General features: G+C 39.5%; 3 protein-coding genes across 5 annotated transcripts; all 3 read left to right on the forward strand.

The window, feature by feature from the left end:
- The first annotated feature begins 255 nt into the window (after positions 1 to 255).
- fam133b (family with sequence similarity 133 member B) lies at positions 256 to 10,510 on the forward strand. 2 transcript variants are annotated; one of them, XM_014994213.2, is made up of 11 exons: positions 264 to 444; positions 1,482 to 1,579; positions 7,928 to 8,006; positions 8,207 to 8,308; positions 8,394 to 8,426; positions 8,620 to 8,688; positions 9,086 to 9,184; positions 9,278 to 9,316; positions 9,401 to 9,490; positions 9,669 to 9,731; positions 9,881 to 10,510. In XM_014994213.2, the coding sequence occupies exons 1-11, from the start codon at positions 421 to 423 to the stop codon at positions 9,974 to 9,976; spliced, it is 792 nt and encodes a 263-aa protein (XP_014849699.1). In that variant the 5' UTR covers positions 264 to 420; the 3' UTR covers positions 9,977 to 10,510. The 2 variants fall into 2 exon arrangements, with proteins under 2 accessions (XP_014849700.1, XP_014849699.1); XM_014994214.2 differs by lacking the exon at positions 9,669 to 9,731 and having other exon boundaries at positions 256 to 444.
- Positions 10,511 to 11,825: 1,315 nt separating this feature from the next.
- On the forward strand, positions 11,826 to 14,165 carry LOC106922090 (progranulin-like). Of its 2 annotated transcripts, XM_014994215.2 has the most exons (6): positions 11,828 to 11,947; positions 12,127 to 12,276; positions 12,371 to 12,673; positions 13,001 to 13,174; positions 13,571 to 13,702; positions 13,876 to 14,165. In XM_014994215.2, the coding sequence occupies exons 2-5, from the start codon at positions 12,127 to 12,129 to the stop codon at positions 13,697 to 13,699; spliced, it is 756 nt and encodes a 251-aa protein (XP_014849701.2). In that variant the 5' UTR covers positions 11,828 to 11,947; the 3' UTR covers positions 13,700 to 13,702; positions 13,876 to 14,165. The 2 variants fall into 2 exon arrangements, with proteins under 2 accessions (XP_014849702.2, XP_014849701.2); XM_014994216.2 differs by lacking the exon at positions 13,571 to 13,702 and having other exon boundaries at positions 11,826 to 11,947.
- A 2,532-nt stretch (positions 14,166 to 16,697) lies between these two features.
- On the forward strand, positions 16,698 to 20,574 carry LOC106922088 (progranulin-like). Its single transcript, XM_014994211.2, has 6 exons — positions 16,698 to 16,843; positions 18,588 to 18,737; positions 18,864 to 19,166; positions 19,304 to 19,477; positions 19,692 to 19,835; positions 20,061 to 20,574. Exons 2-6 carry the CDS (start codon positions 18,588 to 18,590, stop codon positions 20,139 to 20,141), a joined length of 852 nt encoding a protein of 283 aa, XP_014849697.2. The 5' UTR covers positions 16,698 to 16,843; the 3' UTR covers positions 20,142 to 20,574.
- Positions 20,575 to 21,478: the final 904 nt, after the last annotated feature.

Raw genomic sequence — 21,478 nt, forward strand, 5'->3', positions numbered from 1 at the left:
TTGTTACTTTTTAGTTGTATACCGTGTTTACTATAGGTTATTATTATTATTATTATTATTGTTGTTGTTATTATTTTGGGGGGTTTAAGTCTCTGGAGGAACTGCCTGCTAACCTTAGGGTCCTTGGCAGCAGCTTTGCCCCAGTAAAGGCTAAATTTAGTAATACTGTTAAATTGTAGGTAGAAATGTTTTTACTTTTACTGTCGGAATTTATCATTTTTTATTTGTTGTTTATACAAAATCCAGTTTGTGAAAAAAGACGCATAATAACCCCCAGAAGGTGGCAGTATTGCCTCGACATTGATTGTGATTACCGTAAAGTCGAAGAAGAGTACATGTAGCCGTTAGCTTCATTCTATGCAGTGGTTAGCCCAATGATAGTAAAGTAACTCTAATGTTTTTTCTCATCATTGGCTGGATATGGGCAAAAGAGACAATCGAGTGGTGAGTGTAACTTAAGTTAGCTTTTAAATAAATGTAAAAATAATTTGCTCAAAAATCATTTGTCAAACGTCTCGGGTGAAAAACAGTTTTAGCATTAGCATTAGCATTGATATCAACGAAGCATTTTTTTTCAGTGAATATGTCAAGCTAAATATAAACACGTCGCTGTTGTTAAATGCAAAAGGGGCGTACAGTTGATTAAACATAAGGTCTATTTATCTAACACAAGGCATTGTGTCACTGAAATGAATAGCTTTATGCTACAATGCTAACTCTTCATTTGTGCAGTGCGTAAACAGTAGCTGATGCAAATATGCCAAGCTGTCACATTTCAGCTTAAACCTTTATAAGTCTTCTAATGTGTTTTTATTGCTGATTTTATTACACTGATATTGCTCTAATGGTGATAGATATTAGTGTAAAGCCGATTTGTGGTTTTTTTTTTTATTTATTTTGTGCATATGAACGAAGCAGTCAGAGCATAAATGGCTGCCCTGGTTTTAAAAAAAAAATCTGAATTATTTGTTCATGCAGTGCATCTATTTCCATTATATCTTTAAACAATCACTTCTGGAAATATTTAGTGTTTTATATGTTGTTGTTTGTTTTTTCATTTCAGAAAGCTCAAGTTTCATTTTTGACTAGGAAAAAAAAGCTAATTACTCTGCTCTAATTTTTTTTAAATGTAATGATTCAAATTAAAAAATACTTCATTGGTCCCAAAGGGAAAATAAATAATGAAACCTCATTTAAGTTTTCAGTAGCTCACAGATTGTTAGCTAAAATGTTGTTTTTCATTTGTTCATTTAAAGTAATTTTATTTTTATATGAAAACACAAGCAGTGTTTTCATATAAAAGTTGATCGTAAAGGACGGTTTTGCCCAGTTGGGTCTTACTTAGAGGACAGTAGTTTTGTTGAATTTATGGCATCGTGGTTCTTTCTTTCAGTAATGCTTTTGATATTCTTCCAGAGTTATTTTCTTAATATTATAGTGTCCTTATAACATTATAACAATGGTCTTCTGTCGTGTTTCAGGCATACATAAACCCCATTGCAGCTGCTCGAGCCAAGGGGCCTGTCCAGAACTCCGGACCGACTATACAGGATTACTTAAGCAGGCCTCGACCAACATGGTTAGTTGGCAACAGAAAACAAGATGAAACAAATAAGTTTGCTTACATGAGACCCCACCTGCAGTGTGTATGGGGTGTGTAATACTCACCCTGTGAATTACCGACACTCTGGATATAATAGCAAACATACTAGTCCCAAACAATATTCTTGTTGACATTGCTATTGTGGTATAGATGAAGAAAACTGTTGAGTCATTCTTTTGTCTCACGGATTTTAATAAGCAGGCCACAGCATTATTTTAGGGCTGCCAAGAGAGAAGAGGAAATAAGGTTGTTTTTTTTTTTTTTTGTACTATTTAAAAGCTACATGTGACTGCTTTGTTTATGGATTCCATTGTAATTATAAATTGAGTGAATTAAACCACAAGCACAGGTATCGTTGTCCTTTATGTGTCCATCTAAAATGTGAGATGCCCCACGCTTCCCCTCTGAAAGCATAAATGGCAATAAAAGACAGGAGGTGTGGGACTTCCGGGTGGAATGCGTGAGGAGTAGACGGACACTTGGACTGCTGCTACATCTGTGCTTTTTATACCTCTTCAGAACCCCATCTCCTTTGTAAAGATTAAATTATTTTTTGTTGCTGTTGTTAACATTTCTTTCAAACTTACCTCGTCATGTCGAAGGCCAAAGGAAAATCCTCTGAACGAGAAAGAGATGCGCCGCCGGCTACTGCTAGCATAACATTCGCGGACATTAGCTCGCTCCTTAGCAGTCATAAAGAGGCCCTGTCTGCGGAGTTCAAGTTGTCTTTTGAGTCTCTGAACTCCACACTGGACAGCATCAACTCTACTATGACAGATCACGGTCAGCGTATTTGCTCTTTGGAAGATAATGCAACTGCCTCTGACGCGCGCTTACTGCAGGTGGAGAAGGTGTGTGCTAATCTTCAAAAAGAAAATGAGACACTGAGAGCTAAGGTGGTGGATCTGGAGGGGCGCAGCAGGCGCCAAAACATTCGCATTGTCGGCTTACCAGAAGATATAGAAGGTCCCCGGCCATCCTCGTTCTTCTCAAAGCTTTTGACTGAAGTCTTCGGTAAAGATACGCTCCCTTCCCTTCCTGAGATAGATCGAGCGCACCGCACCCTCGCCCCCAAGCCCGCCCCGGGATCCCGTCCTCGCCCTGTCATCCTGCGCTTCCATAGGTTCCAAGAGAAAGACCTGATTATCCGTGAAGCCCGCAAGAGGGGCGCACTGTCTTATCAGGGGCATAGGATCCGCTTCTATGATGACTATAGTCCAGAGGTTGTGAAACAGCGCGGCGAATACAGTGGTGCCATGACTGAACTGTACAAGCGAGGATATAAGCCGGCGTTGCTATTTCCTGCGAAGTTGCGCATCACACTCCCGAACGGAGATAAGAAGTGGCTCCCGTCGGCCGCTGATGCGGCTAAATTCGTCCAGGATTTGGGTCAGGATTAAAAAAAAAAAAAAAAAAAATCCACATTCTTTGTTGCCTTGAAAATCTAACATTGGTTTCTTTTCTTTATTCAATTGCGTTGAATTATTTCCCTAATTCAGTGCGGCTTGTTCGGCCCATTTGTTAGTAAATAATACTGTATTTACGTTACATATACACAGCTTGATCACTCTAAGTTATAAGGAGTGGGGTTCTAATCTATCCGTTTTTCCACAATGCAGTTGCAGGGAGTTGGGATTTAGGAAAAAGGAAGTTTTAAAATATGCTGATAGGTTTATCAGAGTCCTGGTGCCTGCCTTTTGCGACACCATTTTTTTCCCATTTTTATTTTCATTGTTTTTTCTTTCCTCTTTTTATATGTGTGTTTTGCGGGTCTTCCTTATTTGCATGTATTAGTGCTACTCATTACATACGTGCTACAGTTCAAAGCTCACTGTCATTTTCATACCTATCACACTTAGGGTACTATGCCAAGTACTGACGCCCCATTGGCACCAGGGGATTCGTTAAGATTTGTCAGTTGGAATGTTAAAGGGTTGAACTCTCCTATAAAGCGTAAAAAAGTATTTAATCATCTAAAACACTTAAACACAAGAATTGCTTTCCTACAGGAAACACATTTAAAACTGTCAGACCAGCTGAGGCTTCGTGGTGGGTGGGTTGGCCAGGTGCATCATTCATCATTTAATAGCAAGGCACGTGGGGTTGCTATTCTAATACATAAATCTGTTCCCCTCTCTGTGACCAAAGTCATATCCGACCCTAACGGCCGTTATATTATTGTCCTGGGAAGAATTAGCAGTAGCAATTTGGCATTAGTAAACATATATGGTCCGAATTGGGATGATGAGGATTTTTTCAGAAACATTTTCTTCTCACTTCCTGATCTAAATAATAGCCAGCTCATTCTTGGAGGTGACTTTAACTGCTGCCTTGACCCTTTGCTTGACCGTTCCTCAAGCAAGTCATATTCAGTCTCTAAGTCTTCCAAAGTTTTACATACATTTATGCAGCAATATGCCGTCTCAGACGTTTGGCGTTATTTCAACCCTAACACCAGAAAATTTTCCTTTTTCTCCCCAGTGCATTCTACTTTCTCTAGAATTGACTTCTTTCTTCTGGATAACAAACTGCTCTCCTCAGTTAGGTCATGTTGCTATAATCCCATCGTAATCTCAGACCATTCTCCTGTCATCTTGGATCTCTCTCTCCCGGGTAGACCTGCTTCGCGGCCTCCGTGGCGTTTTAATTCAGTCTTACTCAGTGATCCTGTTTTTGTCAAAACTTTGAATGACCGTTTAGACCTGTTTGTCTCCTCTAATGTTACTCCAGAGGTATCTGCAGCAACAGTTTGGGAGACATGTAAGGCATATTTACGGGGGGAGATAATAGCTTACTCAGCATATCTTAGAAAAACAACCACACAAAAAAGTCTTATTCTATCTAGTGATATATCTGACCTGCAAACAAAATGTGCAGAGTCCCCTGCTCCAGACCTTATAAAAAGTTTGTTGATAAAAAAGGCTGAATTTGACACTCTAGCCTCTGACGCAGCTGCAGCACTATTACTAAAAAACCGTTACAGTTATTATGAGTTTGGTGAGAAGCCCAGCAAAATTCTTGCTCATCAGATTCGGCAGAGAGCTTCAAACCAGCACATCGCTGAAATTAACATCCCCAACGGGACCTCTATTAATCCACAAACTATTAACAATCAGTTTAGAGACTTCTACTCCACTTTATACACTTCAGAGTGTTCACCCGATCAAGCTCATTATGAAAGTTTCTTTGATAATTTTTCTATCCCTACAATTGATCCAGAAACAGCCTCTGACTTAGACAAACCCTTTACGCTCGCTGAGGTCAAGAGTGCTATATTATCATTGCAGAGTGGAAAATGCCCTGGACCTGATGGCTTTCCATCGGAATTCTATAAGGTCTTCTCAGACAAACTATCTCCCCTTCTGCTTAACACGCTTAAAGAAGCATATGAATTTGGTGTTCTCCCTCTCACAATGCGACAAGCTACTATCTCCCTTATCCTAAAGAAAGATAAAGATCCACGAGTCTGCAACAACTACCGGCCAATTTCATTGCTCTGTACAGATGTCAAGATTTTGGCAAAAATGTTGGCAAAACGTCTGGAGGTAATCATGACCAAAATCATCAACCCTGACCAGACAGGCTTTATTAAAAACAGACACTCCTTTCATAATATTAGGCGGTTGCTAAATATAATATATTCACCTACATCAGCTGATACCCCAGAAGTGATTATCTCAATGGATGCCGAAAAAGCTTTTGATCGAGTAGAGTGGCCCTATTTGTTTTACACCTTACGACGTTTTGGTTTTGGCTGTTCCTTTGTTTCCTGGATCAAACTGTTATATACTTCTCCGTTAGCCAAAGTTCGCACAAACAATGACCACTCAGAATATTTTCACCTTGGCCGTGGAACCCGACAGGGCTGTCCACTCTCCCCTCTTTTGTTTGCAATTGCTATAGAGCCTCTAGCTGCAGCCATTAGATCCAGTCCAATGCACGGCATCACAAGAGGTGGTCTGAACCATCAAGTCTCTTTATATGCTGATGACCTGTTACTCTTTCTCTCAGACCCAGAGACCTCAATGCCTCCAGTATTAGACCTGCTTGAAAAGTTTGGAAGAATATCTGGATATAAATTGAACTTTAATAAAAGTGAACTATTTCCAATTAATGATGCAGCTACGGCCTACCCACTCACTAGCTTACCATTCAAGATCTCTCTGCAAGCATTCAAGTACCTGGGAATCCACGTAACTAAGAATTATTCACAACTTTTTAAAGTTAATTCTACTCCCTTACTTGACCAGCTGACCCAGGACTTTCAGCGCTGGTCCATGCTGCCACTTTCTTTAGCAGGCAGGATCAGCTGTATCAAGATGAATGTTTTGCCGAAATTCTTGTACCTCTTCCAGTGTTTACCAGTATTTATCCCCAAAAAATTTTTTAGGACACTTGATGCTTCAGTTTTTCAGTTCATATGGAACAGAAAACCTCCTAGAATACGAAAGAGTATCCTACAGAAAAGTAAGGAAATGGGAGGGCTTGCCACACCAAATTTCTTATGCTATTATTGGTCTGTTAATATTCGTACAATGTTATTTTGGTGCAATGCGAACTGCGAGACTCCCAAATGGTTACCAATAGAAGAGGCCTCATGTAGCTCTGCTTCCTTGTACTCTCTTTTATGCCTTCCGTGTGCAACATCTCCCATAACTTACACTAACAATATAATTGTTAGGAACTGCCTTAGAATATGGGCTCAGATTAGGCAACATCTTGGGATCCAGAGAATACCTCTTTTATCACCACTAAACTCTAATCCTCTATTTCCACCTTCACTCATTGATAAAACTTTTTCAGTTTGGAAAAGCCATGGGCTTTCTTCTCTGAAAGATCTATACTTGGATGGTACTTTTGCCTCATTTGCTCAATTATCTTCAAATTTTAACTTGCCAACTGTCCATTTTTTTAGATTTCTACAAGTTAGGGACTTTATTCGTCATCGTTTCCCAGGTTTTCCAATAATTCCTGCCCCCAATATGGTTGATCAACTACTAGAAATTAGTCCCTCTCCAAAGGGTACTATATCGAAAATATACAACCTCTTAACGTCCAATGTGACTCCTGGGCCTGGCCAACTTCAAGCTACTTGGTCTGATGATCTTAACACAGAGATTGATAATGAAATGTGGCAAACCATTCTAGAACGCATTCACACTTCATCAATTTGTGCCCGACATAGAATTATTCAGTGTAAAGTTGTCCACAGAGCACACTGGTCCAAAAGCAAACTGGCTCAAATCTTTCCAGATGTGGATTCAAGCTGTGTGAAGTGTGGTGTGGGCCCAGCCACTCTCAGTCATATGTTTTGGAGCTGTTCCTCCCTATTTCAATTTTGGGAATCTGTTTTTGACTCACTTTCTGTAATCACCTCGACCACACTACAGCCTGCTCCACTCACTGCTTTATTCGGGGTTCTCCCCAAAAACCAGTCACTGCCACCGCATCATGCTGACCTTGTGGCCTTCCTCACGCTACTGGCTAGACGTATCATACTGATGCACTGGAAGAATCCTCTCCCACCCTCACATTCTCATTGGATAAAAGATGCCCTTTCGTTCATGAAACTGGAAAAAATTAGACATACAGTCAAAGGCTCTGAAATCACATTTTCAAGAATCTGGTCACCGTTTCTGGACCATGTTAGGTCTTTGACACTCGATGTGACCCCATGAGTGGTGCTCCCCTTACTTACCAGTTGTAATGACATACACCCTGTATCCAAGTTTTATAACAATTTTAGTAGCACAGAATACATTAAGCCCTTTAAGTGCCCCATTTTAGTTGTTTTCTGTTGAATTTATATTTTATTTTCTGCTTGTTTATTTTTGAATTATCTACTTTTTATCCATGTGTTTATGAAATTAATTGCTGGATTTTTGTTTGTGTATGTCTTGTTTTATTTTTGGTTCTTGTCTTGTTATTTATTAGTTTATGCTTATTCTCCAAAGTATTGTCTCAAGTATAACTTGAATATCTATGTATGGTGCTCATTGTTTTGTTAAAAATTAGAAAAAAAAAAAAAAAAAAAAAAAAAAAAAGACAGGAGGTGTAAAATGATTTTGCTGCCTGTCAGCAGAAAACTTCTGTCCTGCAAAAATCATCCCATGACATGACCTCCTTATAAAAGACATGAATCTAGAGCATTTCTTAAGCGTTATCCATTACTTAAATACAACTTTTGCACAAAGTTAATCCCTATGTCTGGTTTGAAGTGAACTCTGCTTGAAAATCATTACGTGTCATGATTTCATGCGGCTGTTATTTTTGAAAAATTTAAGGTTGTCGCATTCTGAAGCCGATGCACTTTGTGTCGCACAGGGAAGAGCTAAAGGAGCAGCTGGAGAAGAAGAAAAAGGGATCTCGGGCCCTGGCTGACTTTGAAGACAAAATGAATGAGGTAACGTTGAAGTATAACCTCCTCTGATTCCACAGGCCTGTCTGTGCAGCAGCAGTCAGCGGTTTAGACGCATCAAATGATCACGACCAAATATTTTACTAGCTTCTCTTGTTAATAAATGGATAACGTTGAAGTTGCAATAATGCCCCTTGATCTGCACGAATCGCACCTTTTGTTAACCTCTGCGATGTTGTTTGCAGAGATGGAGGAAAGAGCTGGCTAAAAACCGAGAAAAAAGGCTTGGCGACAAAGAACGGGACAAAAAGTCCATGGACAGTGAGGACAAGAAAGACAAAAAGGAGGTGTGTAATCAGGTTTTTGGATGAGGATCCCATTGAATCACGCTTACTCAACCATGCGCTTCTTTGCTTTTGCACACGCATCCAGAAAAAGAAGAAGGAGAAGAAGAAGTCTAGCAGGGTGAGGAGAGACTTCCAGTATTTTTTTTTTTGGCAACTTTACCACGCTAATCCTCTTCCTTCCCACACACACACACACACACACATAAATACACGGTTTCCAGATTTGTAAAAATCTGACTTAATCCACTTAATTACAGTCAATTGTACTAGCTCAAATCTCATGAACCCTGCTTTTAATGTGTTTGCTCAAGCATTCTTCATCTTCCTCCTCATCGAGTTCTGATTCCTCCAGCAGCTCTTCTTCAGAGTCCGAAGACGAGGTAAGTCAAGCCAATATGAATACATATGACAGAATTGTTTACAGAGGTATCCTGGTCAGATTGGATTTTAATAATGTCAGTAATTGAAAGTGTTCGACTTTTTGATTACGTAAATTCAACATGTTTTTGAGAGATTAAGAAGCGGTGTCTTCAAAATTTGATTGGAAATAAAGCCCATTATCATTAATCTAGTCTAATAAGAGATTCAGCTTTTTTTTTTCTTTTTTTTTTTTAGCTGTAGATGTAGATGAGGTTAGTGCTGGTAAGCATTAATCTAGTCTAGGATTTAAATTTTGTCCCAGTTTCAATCCTGCAAGCCAGTTGGTCAGCCGTTTTATGACCACCGAACACAAATTGAATAACTTTTTTTGAAACGAATTTGCATGTTTTAACACAGGATGAAAAGAAGAGCATAAAGAAAAAACGGAAGCGCAAGCGATCGTCAGCCAAGAGACCATCAGACGTCTCGGGCGACGATTCGGATGCCGAAATCAAGGTTTTTTTCTTTTTAGAATGATTCATTCTCCCCTTTTTTACGCCACTTGGGTAAAAACAAAACATCTTAAAACTGTTCTATTTCTTTCCTAAGAAAAGGAAACGAATCAGGGAAGACGGAGAGAAAGACAAGGTAATTTGCTTGGTCCAGAAAGCTATAAAAGATTTAAAGTCACTGAAACGTTACAAAAATGATAGCAAACCTCGCCTCCATCAGGATGAAAAGGAGCGTAAAAGGAAAAGGAAGACGGAGAGAAGTCACAAAGACTCCTCATCAGAATCGACTGTTGGCTCAGATTGGGACGAGGTATTTTTTTTTACTTTTGCATTTATTTTATTATCGCAGGAACTGACTGATTCAGTTGTACGTGCAGAATTCATGTCTGCTGTGTGGTTTAGAAGTTCCGCGAAGGGCAAACTGCTAAGGTTTCCCATGCTGTAAATTAGGAAACGTTACCGACAGTAATATTTTATTACTTTTATAGGCTGAACCCAAGAAGAAAAAGAGAAGTAGCGAGGAGAGGGAGAAGTTCACTCTAAAATTCACTGTAAGCAATGTTAGTTATTGTCTCCCCTCCCCTCAAAAAAAACAAAAACAAGTGTCGTCTTATTATTTTATACATTGGCATTTTAGTTCACGTAGAGTGTTGTATACAGGCGAAATTATTTGTTGAACAAAACGTATTTCTGGTTCTAGGTAAAATCCAAGAAGAAGAGGAAAAAGAAGCACAAAAAGCACGGCAGAAAAAAGAAAAAGAAGGCAACGTCTCAGTCGGACTCGGAGCTTGACTGAAAGCCGCGTCATCACAGTGCTCCTGTTTTCCTCACACTTCACCGGTGTTGTTTTGCCTTCGATTGTGGAAAACGTTTCTCACCTGGCTGCAGTCGTCAGGATTGAAAAAAGGTGGACATGAGATGTAATGCTGAGGTTCTTCTGTATGTGGAGTCGAGATGAGGGAACTACCGGTACATCTTTTTTCTCTCCAGCAAGTTTTTTTTTTTTTTTTTTTGTAGATTTTGAGGGTTGAGATGATTCAATTTTTATTATGTTTCTTTCCCATGCATTTGGCTCTAAGTCTGTATGCTTTCCCCCCACCCCCCTCTCCCACTTCATACCTCACATTTCCCACCACTACACAAGGCTGTTCTGCCGGTGCCTGTGTCATGCATGTAGATCCTGATGTCTTGCCAGCCTCATATTGAAGTTGGATCTGTTATAGGATGTTAGCCACGCAGGTAATAGTGAACTCAAGAGATTCTTGTTTTGTTCAGCGAGATGTTACATTGCAGTGTAAATGTATTCAACAAATAAAAAGTGTTGTTTTAACTTTTTTTTTTTTTTCTCTCTCTCTTTTGGCTTTATCTGGTTGGAACTTCAAGTGTAATACAAGTGATGACTTTCTTTTTTCGTGTGGGTGTGATTGTGTAACACATTTGACACCACAATATCGTCCAGGCCAAGTTTCACTTAAACTCCTAAATGTGTTATGTGTACAAGTAGAGCTAAAAACATGAAAATACTGTAGGAAAAAAATCTATATTACATCAGTCATTTAAGAAAGAAGTATGTAGATTTTTTTTTTACACTTTGAAATGCACTGCTCAAAAAAATAAAGGGAACACTCAAATAACACATCCTAGATCTGCATGAATGAAATATTCTCATTGAATACTTTGTTCTGTACAAAGTTGAATGTGCTGACAACAAAATCGCACAAAAATCATCAATGGAAATCAAATTTATTAACCAATGGAGGCCTGGATTTGGAGCCACACACAAAATTAAAGTGAAATGTTCCCTTTATTTTTTTTAGCAGTATATTTCAGGTCTTTATTGTGATTTGTATAACTACGGATAAATGGAAAAAAAAAAAACAACTGTTTTAGACAACTTGTGAAAAACAGCATATTTGTAGGAATTTGAGGGGATGAAAAGCATTTGGTAGGAAAATGTGGAACATGAATAACTGCAGTCTTTTGATGATTTGATGAGCAAAATCCATTCAACAATTTGGTAGATCTTCACGAGAAGTGAAGTGAATTAAGAACCACTTCATACAGACAAATTCTGTATACAAGCTAAAATGTTGCATTTCTTGTATCGGGTCACTCATGAACCATAAATGAAGTCGGAAGCAGATAATTTACCCAACAGTCATGTAGAAATTGCATCATTGTGCGGTGACATGAATGTAAAAAAGTCTTTAAAAACAATGCAAAAAAAGATTTAAGAGTGCTTCAGATTTGCTGGAGATGAAACCCCTTGCACTTAAAAATAAAACAGACTTAGCTACTAAGACTTCTGGGGAATTTGTACCTTAAAGTAAATTATGTAAACCTACAGAAATCTGTGCATGAGATGAGACTAAATCATTAAAGTTGCGCTTCTTTAAAAGCAAACCTCATTGTGTAATTGAAACCATTGCACAAGCTTAGGGTGATGTAGGAAAAGTTCCCAGTGGGGTGAAGAAATCCAGGTTTATTAGACTCGGTCAACAATGTTTTGAAGCGCTATTGTGCTTGAGTCTTGTGACTGGGAAACGGTGTGATGTACCAAAGGTCAATAATGCCACCTCGTAATGTATGTCATGCTCCTCGAGATAGGTTTTTGTGGGAGTGTTTTCCACCCTGCAAATAATTAATCAACAGACCTAAAGAAGGGCCTTTCCGGCTTTGTATCAATGGGAGTGTCTGGTGTTGCATATAAAGAGCAACTTGCCAACCTTGTGACTAGAAGCTGTTGTATTCACTTCGTGTGCAGAAGGTAAGAAATTACAAATATCTTAAAATCAACTTCTTTTTTTTTTCCTTTTTGTTTTACTCTGAAGCAATATACTAGAAACGATCCAGTTACTTTGACTTGACCCGTGGGCAAAAGTTGAAATGCAAAGATTATGGCACAAAAATTAAAAACAAAACCAGCTGTCACCCTTTCTCCACCAGATGTTGAGCACCACTCTGTGGCTGTGTGTCGGAGTCTTCCTGTGGGGCTCTGCTTTCTGTAACATCAAATGCCCCGATGGGACTACCTGTGCTGATTCGTCGACATGCTGCCTGACTTCTCAAGGATATGGCTGCTGTCCATATCCAAAGGTAAAGCCGCATGCCTTCAGCCACCGGGACCTTTAAACACCTGGTGCCGGTTATTCTTATTGGGTGTTTTTGTTTTTTTGTTTTTTTTCTACAGGCTGTGTGCTGTACTGACAAGGCCCACTGCTGTCCCTACGGATATCGCTGTGACCTTACCACGCAGATGTGTGTGAAGCAATACCAGCCATGGATCAGGATCCCGATGGTGGAGAAAGTGGCTGCGGAGGTTCCAAGCACACCCGATCTGTCTCTGACCCCCTTGAAGGACGTTGAAGACAACAACGTCCCTGACCAGATAAAGAGCACAGTCGTCTACTGTGACAACTATTATTATTGTCCTGATGGCACGACTTGCTGCAGACATCCGAAGGGCGCCTGGTTCTGCTGTCCATACTCGCCTGTGAGTAGATCTGTGAGCTGAAAAGTGTTTCTTGTCACAAAGGAACTGATAGGAGACATAGCGAGGATAAGTAGTCAACACGTCGATGTTTGCACAAGTTTAAAATGTTTTTGATGAAGCCATCGGCTTAAAATTCACAGCAGAGCAACTCGAGTACTCCTCACTTAGAAACACATCAAAAGCAGTTGAGCTCACAAACGGAGTAAAGGGTAACAAAAAACAAAAGCTGAATGCAAATTTTACCTGCTGTATTTTCTATCACCGCCACGGATTTGTTTGGCAACTTTTCTACCGTTTTTGAACATCACTGCATCTGTTGTCTTGTAGGGGAGATGTTGCCTGGACGGCTACCACTGTTGCCCGTACGGTTACGACTGTGATTTCACTTACACTCACTGCATCAGGCAAGGCCTGGAGTATCCGTTCAACTACAAGCAAGCTCTGGCTTCAGTCCCTGCCTCTTTCCTTGCAGCTGCTGAAGACCAAAACCACGAGCAGGAGGTAAAATCTGTGACTCTCTCTTTAGCTATAATCCGTTGCACAAGTATTCACGAGGTTTTAATTTCATCACGTTATGATGTTCAACCAAAGGCTCTGATGTAACACATCATCCCCATGGTGAAACATACTAGTGGCAGCATTGTGATTTTTAACCATTCTCATTTTTCCCTTTCATCTCCTTGTTACTGCTCCCCCTTGTGGTCAAAATATGTACAGCCCTGCCCCATTACGTTAACATGCCGCTTTTTGTGAAACAAAAACACATTTTTAAGTGCTTGGAGGATTCATATTTTTGAAACTGTCGTATTAATGTGTTGCGCATGAAACATACTGATGCTAAAATATGTAGCTAGGAGAGAAGAAAAAAAAATGATGAAGTTGTCCTTATTTTTACAGACAGTATTTACAGCTCTAAGACAGGCCAATGAGCAGGGAGTTATTCGCTGTGATGAACAGTTTTACTGCCCAAATGGTTCACGTTGCTGTAAGGGACTCAAAGGCCAGTGGAACTGCTGTCCTAACTAACAGGTACGGCTTAGGGTTGAATTTTGACATTCAGCCCTGTCATACTGCACATTTCCAGATGTGGTGGGACTATTACTTGTCCCACCAAAGTCTTTCTTTACCAACTATATAGAAATTAATGTGTTGAGTGTAAAAGATTTGTCCCTGTTTATCTCTAATACTGGATATAATTTCAGGGTTTCTGACGGTCAGCGTAAAATTATGGAGCCTCCTTCTCCACCACATGCCGGAGACGGAAGACGACGACCACAGGAACACACCAAAAATACTCAAATCACATTACTCGTTTTTACTTGGCCACTTTTTTCTCTAATGATAGGCAAACATTCCCAATAAAATCTCATTGTGTCTCACTGTCTCGCTCAGGTTGTGTACTGATGATCACGACTGTCGTATATAATCTTCCTGCCTTTATGTTACTTCAGGTGACTGTTTAGCTGCAAGGAACAATAAAGCATTCATGTGACTTTCTCTGTTGTTGTAGTATTCTGAGGATATGAATTACTCATGGATGTAAGCCTTCAGTTAGATATCATCTTTGCTCAAGTTTTGAACCGCACCCTCAATGCACAGCAGGCTGCAGGATGAGCCAGATGAACGTTTGTTCAGACGAACGTGGCTCTTACGTTAGGTGGAAAACAAGACAACATATGTTATAGTTTACAGTGCCTACGAAAGGTATTCACCCCCTTCAATGTTTCACCCTTCACTGTTGGTTTTACAAATCACTTGTGATCAACAAAGTTAGTCTCTTTTTTTTTTTTTTTTACCAAAAAACCCCCACTTCCTGTCAAAAAGAAAACTGATTTCTGCAAAACAATGAAAGTAAAATTATGCAATTTAGCCTAAAATAGCTGACTGCATAAATATTCACCACCTTCAACTCGGTATATGTTAGATGCATCTTTGGCAGCAATCACAGCATGGAGTCTGTGTGGAGACGTTTCGGTCAGGTGTGCACATCTGGACACTGCAGTTTCTTCTCGTTAACCTGCTGTCAGGTTGTGTTGTGATCGGTTGTCGGAAGCCCTTTTCAAGTCCTGCTATGAATTCTCTTAGATTGAAGTTTTTGGCTTTCACTAGGCCACTCGAGAACATCTTTCTAGTTGTCTTCACACCATTTCTGCTGGGTGCTTCGGGTCTTTGTCATGCTGGGAAAACAAACATTCTCCAAAGCTGCAGTTCTCTTGCAGATGGCAACAAGTTTTCTCCAGGACTATATTTTTTGCTCCTTCTACCTTGAAGGAGGTGAATATTTGTAATTATTCTGTAGAAATATTTATTGTTAAAAAATTTCAAATTTGTTGATCATGACTGATTAGTTAAAGCAACACAAAGGCAAAATCATCCAATGGGGGGCGAATGATTTTTATAGGCATTGTATTTTATATTTTCCAGGCCTTTTTTTTAGGTAAGCCTGAGACAAACAACCAGCACAGGATGTGCAGAAGAGACAGACGGTACAAGCATCAACATGCACAATATTATGAGATAATAAGGTATCAAAACATTCCTGTTAGTGTCGGTTGGTGCTCATGCTGGTGCTGAGGCTTTTCCACAGTAAGTGCAGTGCTGCGTTTTTAACTCTGTTCACCCTGGTTTATACCTCCAACTGCACAGCATGTAAACCAGCGTTGCTATTTTTTTTTTGTTGTTGTTTTTTTCTGAACCAACTGATCTAATAGCAGCACTGGTAGCTCACATCCTTCTGTCCAGATGAAAAAGCAACGAGTCTCCTTGTCTGATTTCCTGATTCTCTGGGGATTGTCTGATTCAAAACGCTGTGCAACCATGGAGGCTGTGGAAACTTGCACAACCAGAACAAACATTGCTTGCCATATAGATGGACGGCAACTGGGCAAGGATTCAAACTGATTCTTCGATACGTCCTCCTGTTAATGCCATAAAACTGCTTTACAAAAACTTTATTAAAAATGATAGTTTTCTATTTGAAAATAATAATCTAAATTAATTATCTTTTTGGTAAAATGTATCCTCCCTTTTAATTTAACTTTAAAGGAGACATTACAACTGAACATTTATTTTATTTTTTATTTTTTTAAGTTTGCATTGCTCATTTAGCAGTTGGAAACAAAACTCTTGTCTGAAATGTATTAATGATGACTGATTTAGAACTTCCTCTTAGACCTGGATTTTAAAACTCCTTTATTGTGAAACAGTAAAACATTCCAGGCAGTCATGCTTTTTATTTTGTCTTGGGGTGTAGCTAACCCAAGACTTCTTCTTTCTGCAATGTCATTTAAGCGGTTATGCTCTCCACAGACTGAACCCAAGAGGAAAAGAAGAAGCAGCGAGGAGAAGGGAAAACTGATTGAGGTCAATCAGAAATAACCTTCACCCACACAGCAATGCAAATACAAGATCTTTACAGTAAAGTAAGAGTCAACTGCAATAAAATGTGGGCTTCTATACTTAGTTGAACTTATTATAGGTTTTTACATGTTTCAGACATAATGAATGCTCAAAACGTTTTCCATTTCTTTTTCAAGTAACAGGTTTAGACATGCCGCAAACCTAACAGTTTCATTTTTCCAGAAATGCAAAAGCAAAGCGAAGTGTGGGTTTCTCAAGGAGGTAATTTTATTGCACTGACAACATGAAATGATAAAAGACCAAATGGAGGAGCTTGACTCTTTAACTGTTTACATAAAGGGGTTCAAAACCTGATTTTAAAAAAAAATCTCTTAATTATATAACCATTTCTGACATGAAAAGGTGGAAATACCTTTTCATGTCGAATGCTGTTACATGAAAATTTTAAGTTTAGATTCATTTGCATAAAGATTTGTAGACTGTTCAAATCCAGGACTCAATGTCTGTAATCTTTAAAATAAAAGTCTAAAAACTCTGGAGTGTCTTTGGCATGTTTCTACATAACTAGAAGCCTCATGGTGTTTGACTTGGACTTTTTGGACCGGTCTTGTGACTGAAAGATCGCATGTGCGCCTGTAGCCTCGTACAGTGATTACAACGCCCATCTCCACTGTTGAGCCGAAAGCGTTCATCTTGACTGTGTGCAGAGGGAGGGTCCACTTTCTGTTACAAAGAGCGAGAGTGGCGTACCATTTAAGGGAAGTGTGAACCTTGTGACAGGAAGCTTTTGAATCACTTCACTGGCAGAAGGTAAGACTTCAATAAATCTCCTTGAAGTTTTTATTTTTATTTTTACATGTAGCCGTTTCATTAACCATAATTTACAGCTACGGTGAAAGCTTTACTTAAGAACGTCACTGGTCTGAATATCCTGTTCTGACGTTTATTTTTCATCAACCTGACCTGAAACACGACATGCAATGCTACTGAATATTAAACAGCAAGAATCGTGCGTGTGTGTGTGTGTGTGTGTGTGTGTGTGTGTGTGTGTGTGTGTGTGTGTGTGTGTGTGCATGCGTATTCCTTGTGAATTTTTTTTTTTTATTTTTTTTTTTTTTATGTACGGGCTCAAAACTTTACATACAGGTCCAAATGTACACAAACACCCATTTAGTTTATATTTGGTTGAATGTCTCTGAGCAAGTTTCACTTTGGCTGCAAGCATTTTGTCAACATCAGCAAGTGTGAGGCACAATTCTTCCTGGGTATATCGTCTTGGTATATAATTTGAATTGGTTACCACAAACTTGACTTTAACGGTTATAAATTGTATTCCTAGGATAAGTGGCATGAAGTTCAGGACCACTTCATAGGCTTCCTGTCATTATCTGTTTCAATGCTGGTTTTGTTCATGTGTGTTTGGGATTATTTTCCCAAACACACATAAAAAAATTACCAAGCATGGCGATGGCTGCTTAATTCTTGGTGCAATGTTTGATTTTTGTCTCAAACATTTCTCCTGATACAGTTGACTTGTCGATGTGGAGTGTGAAGTGAAGTTAGAAGTTGTCTATTTTGAGGCAGGTGTTTCTATCTTCTCTCACATCCTATTAGGTCTATAGTAATTTAAGACTGGCTTCAAAGTAGACTAAGACAGCAGTTTCTTTTACGTTGTAGACAATGACTCATTTTTGGAATTATTTCCCATCTGATGGTGGTAGCTTGGTGCAGTTCGGATTAATGGTTGAACCTCGGACACAGTTGGACGTTCCAACAGAAAACTGACCCATAACACACAGGACAGCATGTTTCTCAAAGCCCCGACCTTAAGCCCTCTAAAGATTTATGGTGGCTGCTTAAATGCTCCAGTTCTTCTATATTTGGCGATGAGACTGGCGGGTAAACATGACCCACAACTCTGAGCGGGCCATGCTCCGTAACTTTGTAATACGGCTCAAAACAGGGCTTACAATGATCACTGACTTGACATAACTTAAACCTGTCAAGTCATAGTGAACTGAACACCACAAGCCATATGTCAGCAGACCCACTTCTGTGTTGGTTTGAGAAGGTTTCTGTTGGTTGTGGGAAAACGACTCAGCCTCTTTTGATGCTAGCAAGGAAAGCTGTTAACGTGAAATGGCTCAGAAGGTCTTGTCGCTTCTGTCGTTGGGTCATTTTTGTTACATAAGCTAATCAAAATACTAAAAGAAGAAACCGGAGCAAGAAAGAAGCAGAGTAACGATTCATATTGGTCATATTTAAAAATTAGCTTGATGGAAGTGACCGGGTTTACCCTGGTGGGAATATTGCTTCATATGCTGACATCAGTCGTCTAGAACTAGTTCCCATTTTGCAAACTTTACTTCCCATCCATCCCCAATATTTCAGTAGGATTTAGACCAGGGGAACATGCAGGGTGGTCCAAAGAAACCCAGACGTTATGGTCCTGGAGGAGGCCTTTCTCTGACAGGTGTTGTGAACTGCAGTGTTGTCCTGTTGAAATAAACAATCAAATTTCTAAAAACTGCAGCTGACTTTCTCTCTCCATTAGATGTTGAGGATGACTGCGTGGCTGTGTGTAGGAGTGTTTCTGTGGGGCTTTGCATCTTGCTCCATCAGATGTCCCGATGGGACCTCCTGTTCTGATACAGAAACCTGTTGCCAAACCGCTCGTGGATACAGCTGCTGTCCGTATCCAAAGGTACGTCACATTCTTTTAAACACAGAGACATTTAAGTCACTGGTGCGGTGATGTAGTAGGCTTAAAAAAAAAACTTAAAAAAACTGGTGTCACTGATTCTCTCTCTTTGCATTTGTCTTGGTGAAGGCTGTCTGCTGCAGTGACCTAGCCCACTGCTGTCCCTCAGGTTTTCTCTGTGACCTCGCCACTCAGCACTGTGTGAAGCAATACCAACCATGGATCACCATGCCGATTGTAAGGAAAGTGGCTGCAGAGGTGCCGAGCACCCCTGACCTCTCTCTGACCCCTTTTGAGGAGGTCAAACAAAGCAATTCCCCAGAACAATTAAAAAGTCCAGGTGTTTACTGTGACAGCTATACCACGTGTCCTGATGGCATGACTTGCTGCAGACACCCAAAAGGTGGCTGGTTCTGCTGCCCCTTGTCTCCTGTAAGTAGACCTGCAAAATGAAGAGCAGTTAATCACTTTCTGGGAGAAATTCCTTTTATTTTTTTTCACTCCAGCTCTTGAAAACATGTTTTGCTGTTCTGTAACTAATTTCTACATACGTTGTTTTTGTCTTGTAGGCAAAATGTTGCCTGGACGGCTTCCACTGTTGTCCGTACGGTTACGACTGTGACCACACTTACAGTCACTGTGTTAGAGAAGGACTGGAGGATCTGTTCACCTACAAAAAATCTCTGACTTCAGTCCCAGCTTATCTTCTTTCAGTGTCTGAGAACAAAAGCACTAAGAAGGAGGTATACAACACGTGCTTGATATGGCAGTTTTACTTTACGCTTATATTTCTGCTCCTCCTATTGGCCACAAATATATAACAACACCTTTAAGAAGAAAAAAAAAGAAAAGATTGACAAAAATGAATATTAAAAATAAATGTAAACATATACAGAAGAATTGTCAGCTTGTATGTTTAGTTTCTATAATTTTTTTTTTTCTACCTTAATTTTGCAGACAGCACTGACAGCTCTGACAGAAGCCAGTGCCGACTCCTTCAATCAGGGAGTCATTCGCTGTGATGACAAATTTTACTGCCCAGGTGGCTCAAGTTGTTGCAAGGGACCCGGAAACAAGTGGAACTGCTGTCCTTACCCACTGGTATGACTTGCACAACTGTTCTGTTGTTTGGGAATCTTTGGCATGCACTTTAATAGTTATGTGCTCCACAATAGAAGATGTAATGGTACAAGCAAAAGGATAATGTAAAAAGTAATTTGGGATACAGAATTTCTCTCTGTTCTGTCCAGAAATATAGAAATGAATATTCCTTGATTGTAAAACCTTTGTGACTTCTTTTGTTTTAACTCTGTGAATAATTTTCAGGGAGTGTGCTGTGCAGATGGTAAGCACTGTTGTGAGTATGGATACCAGTGTAACCCCTCTTCCTCCAAATGCACAAGATAGACCACCTGAAGACGACTCGGACACACCGAAAGCACTGAAATTGCATTATTTGATTGTACTTGGAGAATTTTGCTCTCGGTTTTGCTCAACGTTTCCAATAAAGTCATTCAATGCCTTATTACCTCATGTAGGTTATCTCCAGAAAACAGATTTCTGAGATTATTGTGATTAATATAAAGGGTCTATCTGCTCTCAGGCTTGTTCAGGCCAAGGCTTTTTGATCAAATTTTTTTTTTTTTTTTTTTGAGATGCAAAAAATTATGGCTTATTCCAGCTTCTTATTTTCTGTTTTTAAGTTTTCTCCTATTGATTATGACCTGCTTTGCAAATTAAAATGAGGAGCGAATATTTTATGACATTTCAAATGTTGACATTTAGAATTGAATTGTAGATTGTTCTTTTTTAAATAAAGTTGCATACCTTTATCAAAAAAGTTTGTTTTTCACTTGCCAAAAGTTGTTTGTCATATTTTACAAGCACTGTCTCTACCTTTCTTTAATATATTTGTTGTTTACTGAATGATAGAAAGACTGGGGAAGAATAAATATGTGGACCATAAACACCCGGACAGTTTTACGTGTAATGCTCAAAGACCAACAGATGTATGTTTGTAGGCATTCGTGTAAGAAAAGCATGCACAGACAAACATCACAAACATATACACTGATTGAAGAAATAGGAAGAATAATTGAGGACAATGTCAAAATAAAAAACACAGCAACAACACAAAGTATCGGGGTTTTGCCTTCACACATACATGAACTTTAGTAATATCCTATTTTCTAAGACACAGGCTGTCCTGCTATGCTGCTATGCCTACTTTTTGCAGCCAAAAAGTAGGCATAGCAGACCCTGAGAAGTCTGTCTAGTCTGTCATTTAGTATTTAATCTTTTTTTTCATGGCTTTTGTAAGGTCAGGCACCAACGTTAACAAGAGCACAAGGCTGCTCAGTTACATTAACTGGAGGACTAATTACAGACACGTTTACTACACCAAACTCACTCATTCATGTCTACATGGACTTTGCTCTGAGCACTGGTGCACAGTCGGGTTAGAACAAGAAGTCTTTTACTAGACTTAAGGGGCTCCTGAATACGAGACCCACAATATAGTCCCCCTTACGACAAACTTTAAATCTGACACAATGCAGTCAGGTACGAACCATTTCCCTGACAACTGTCAAATCCAGTCTCTTATCTTTGGATCAGAAATGTTGATGAGTTGGAGTAGCAGTTCAGTAATTTAATTTTAAATGAACTCAGCTCCTGTGTGACTCAGAAGTGACTAATTCCTTTGCAAATGATTGTAGAAGCAGTCTGCCTCCACAAATTCAGGT

Source organism: Poecilia mexicana, unplaced genomic scaffold, assembly GCF_051168715.1.
Source record: "Poecilia mexicana isolate PSO_F unplaced genomic scaffold, ASM5116871v1 scaffold_11, whole genome shotgun sequence".
Classification (NCBI taxonomy): domain Eukaryota; kingdom Metazoa; phylum Chordata; class Actinopteri; order Cyprinodontiformes; family Poeciliidae; genus Poecilia; species Poecilia mexicana.

Excerpts from the sequence above, each read along its gene's own strand:
- LOC106922090 (XM_014994215.2), top strand. The coding sequence starts at position 12,127 with ATGTTGAGCACCACTCTGTGGCTGTGTGTCGGAGTCTTCCTGTGGGGC. Across the intron at positions 12,674-13,000 it reads TCTGCTGTCCATACTCGCCT|GGGAGATGTTGCCTGGACGG; the intron begins GTGAGTAGATCT and ends GTTGTCTTGTAG. Across the intron at positions 13,175-13,570 it reads ACCAAAACCACGAGCAGGAG|ACAGTATTTACAGCTCTAAG; the intron begins GTAAAATCTGTG and ends TTATTTTTACAG.
- LOC106922088 (XM_014994211.2), top strand. The coding sequence starts at position 18,588 with ATGTTGAGGATGACTGCGTGGCTGTGTGTAGGAGTGTTTCTGTGGGGC. Across the intron at positions 19,167-19,303 it reads TCTGCTGCCCCTTGTCTCCT|GCAAAATGTTGCCTGGACGG; the intron begins GTAAGTAGACCT and ends TTTGTCTTGTAG. Across the intron at positions 19,478-19,691 it reads ACAAAAGCACTAAGAAGGAG|ACAGCACTGACAGCTCTGAC; the intron begins GTATACAACACG and ends TTAATTTTGCAG.
- fam133b (XM_014994213.2), top strand. The coding sequence starts at position 421 with ATGGGCAAAAGAGACAATCGAGTG. Across the intron at positions 8,689-9,085 it reads CTTCAGAGTCCGAAGACGAG|GATGAAAAGAAGAGCATAAA; the intron begins GTAAGTCAAGCC and ends GTTTTAACACAG. Across the intron at positions 9,732-9,880 it reads AGTTCACTCTAAAATTCACT|GTAAAATCCAAGAAGAAGAG; the intron begins GTAAGCAATGTT and ends TTCTGGTTCTAG.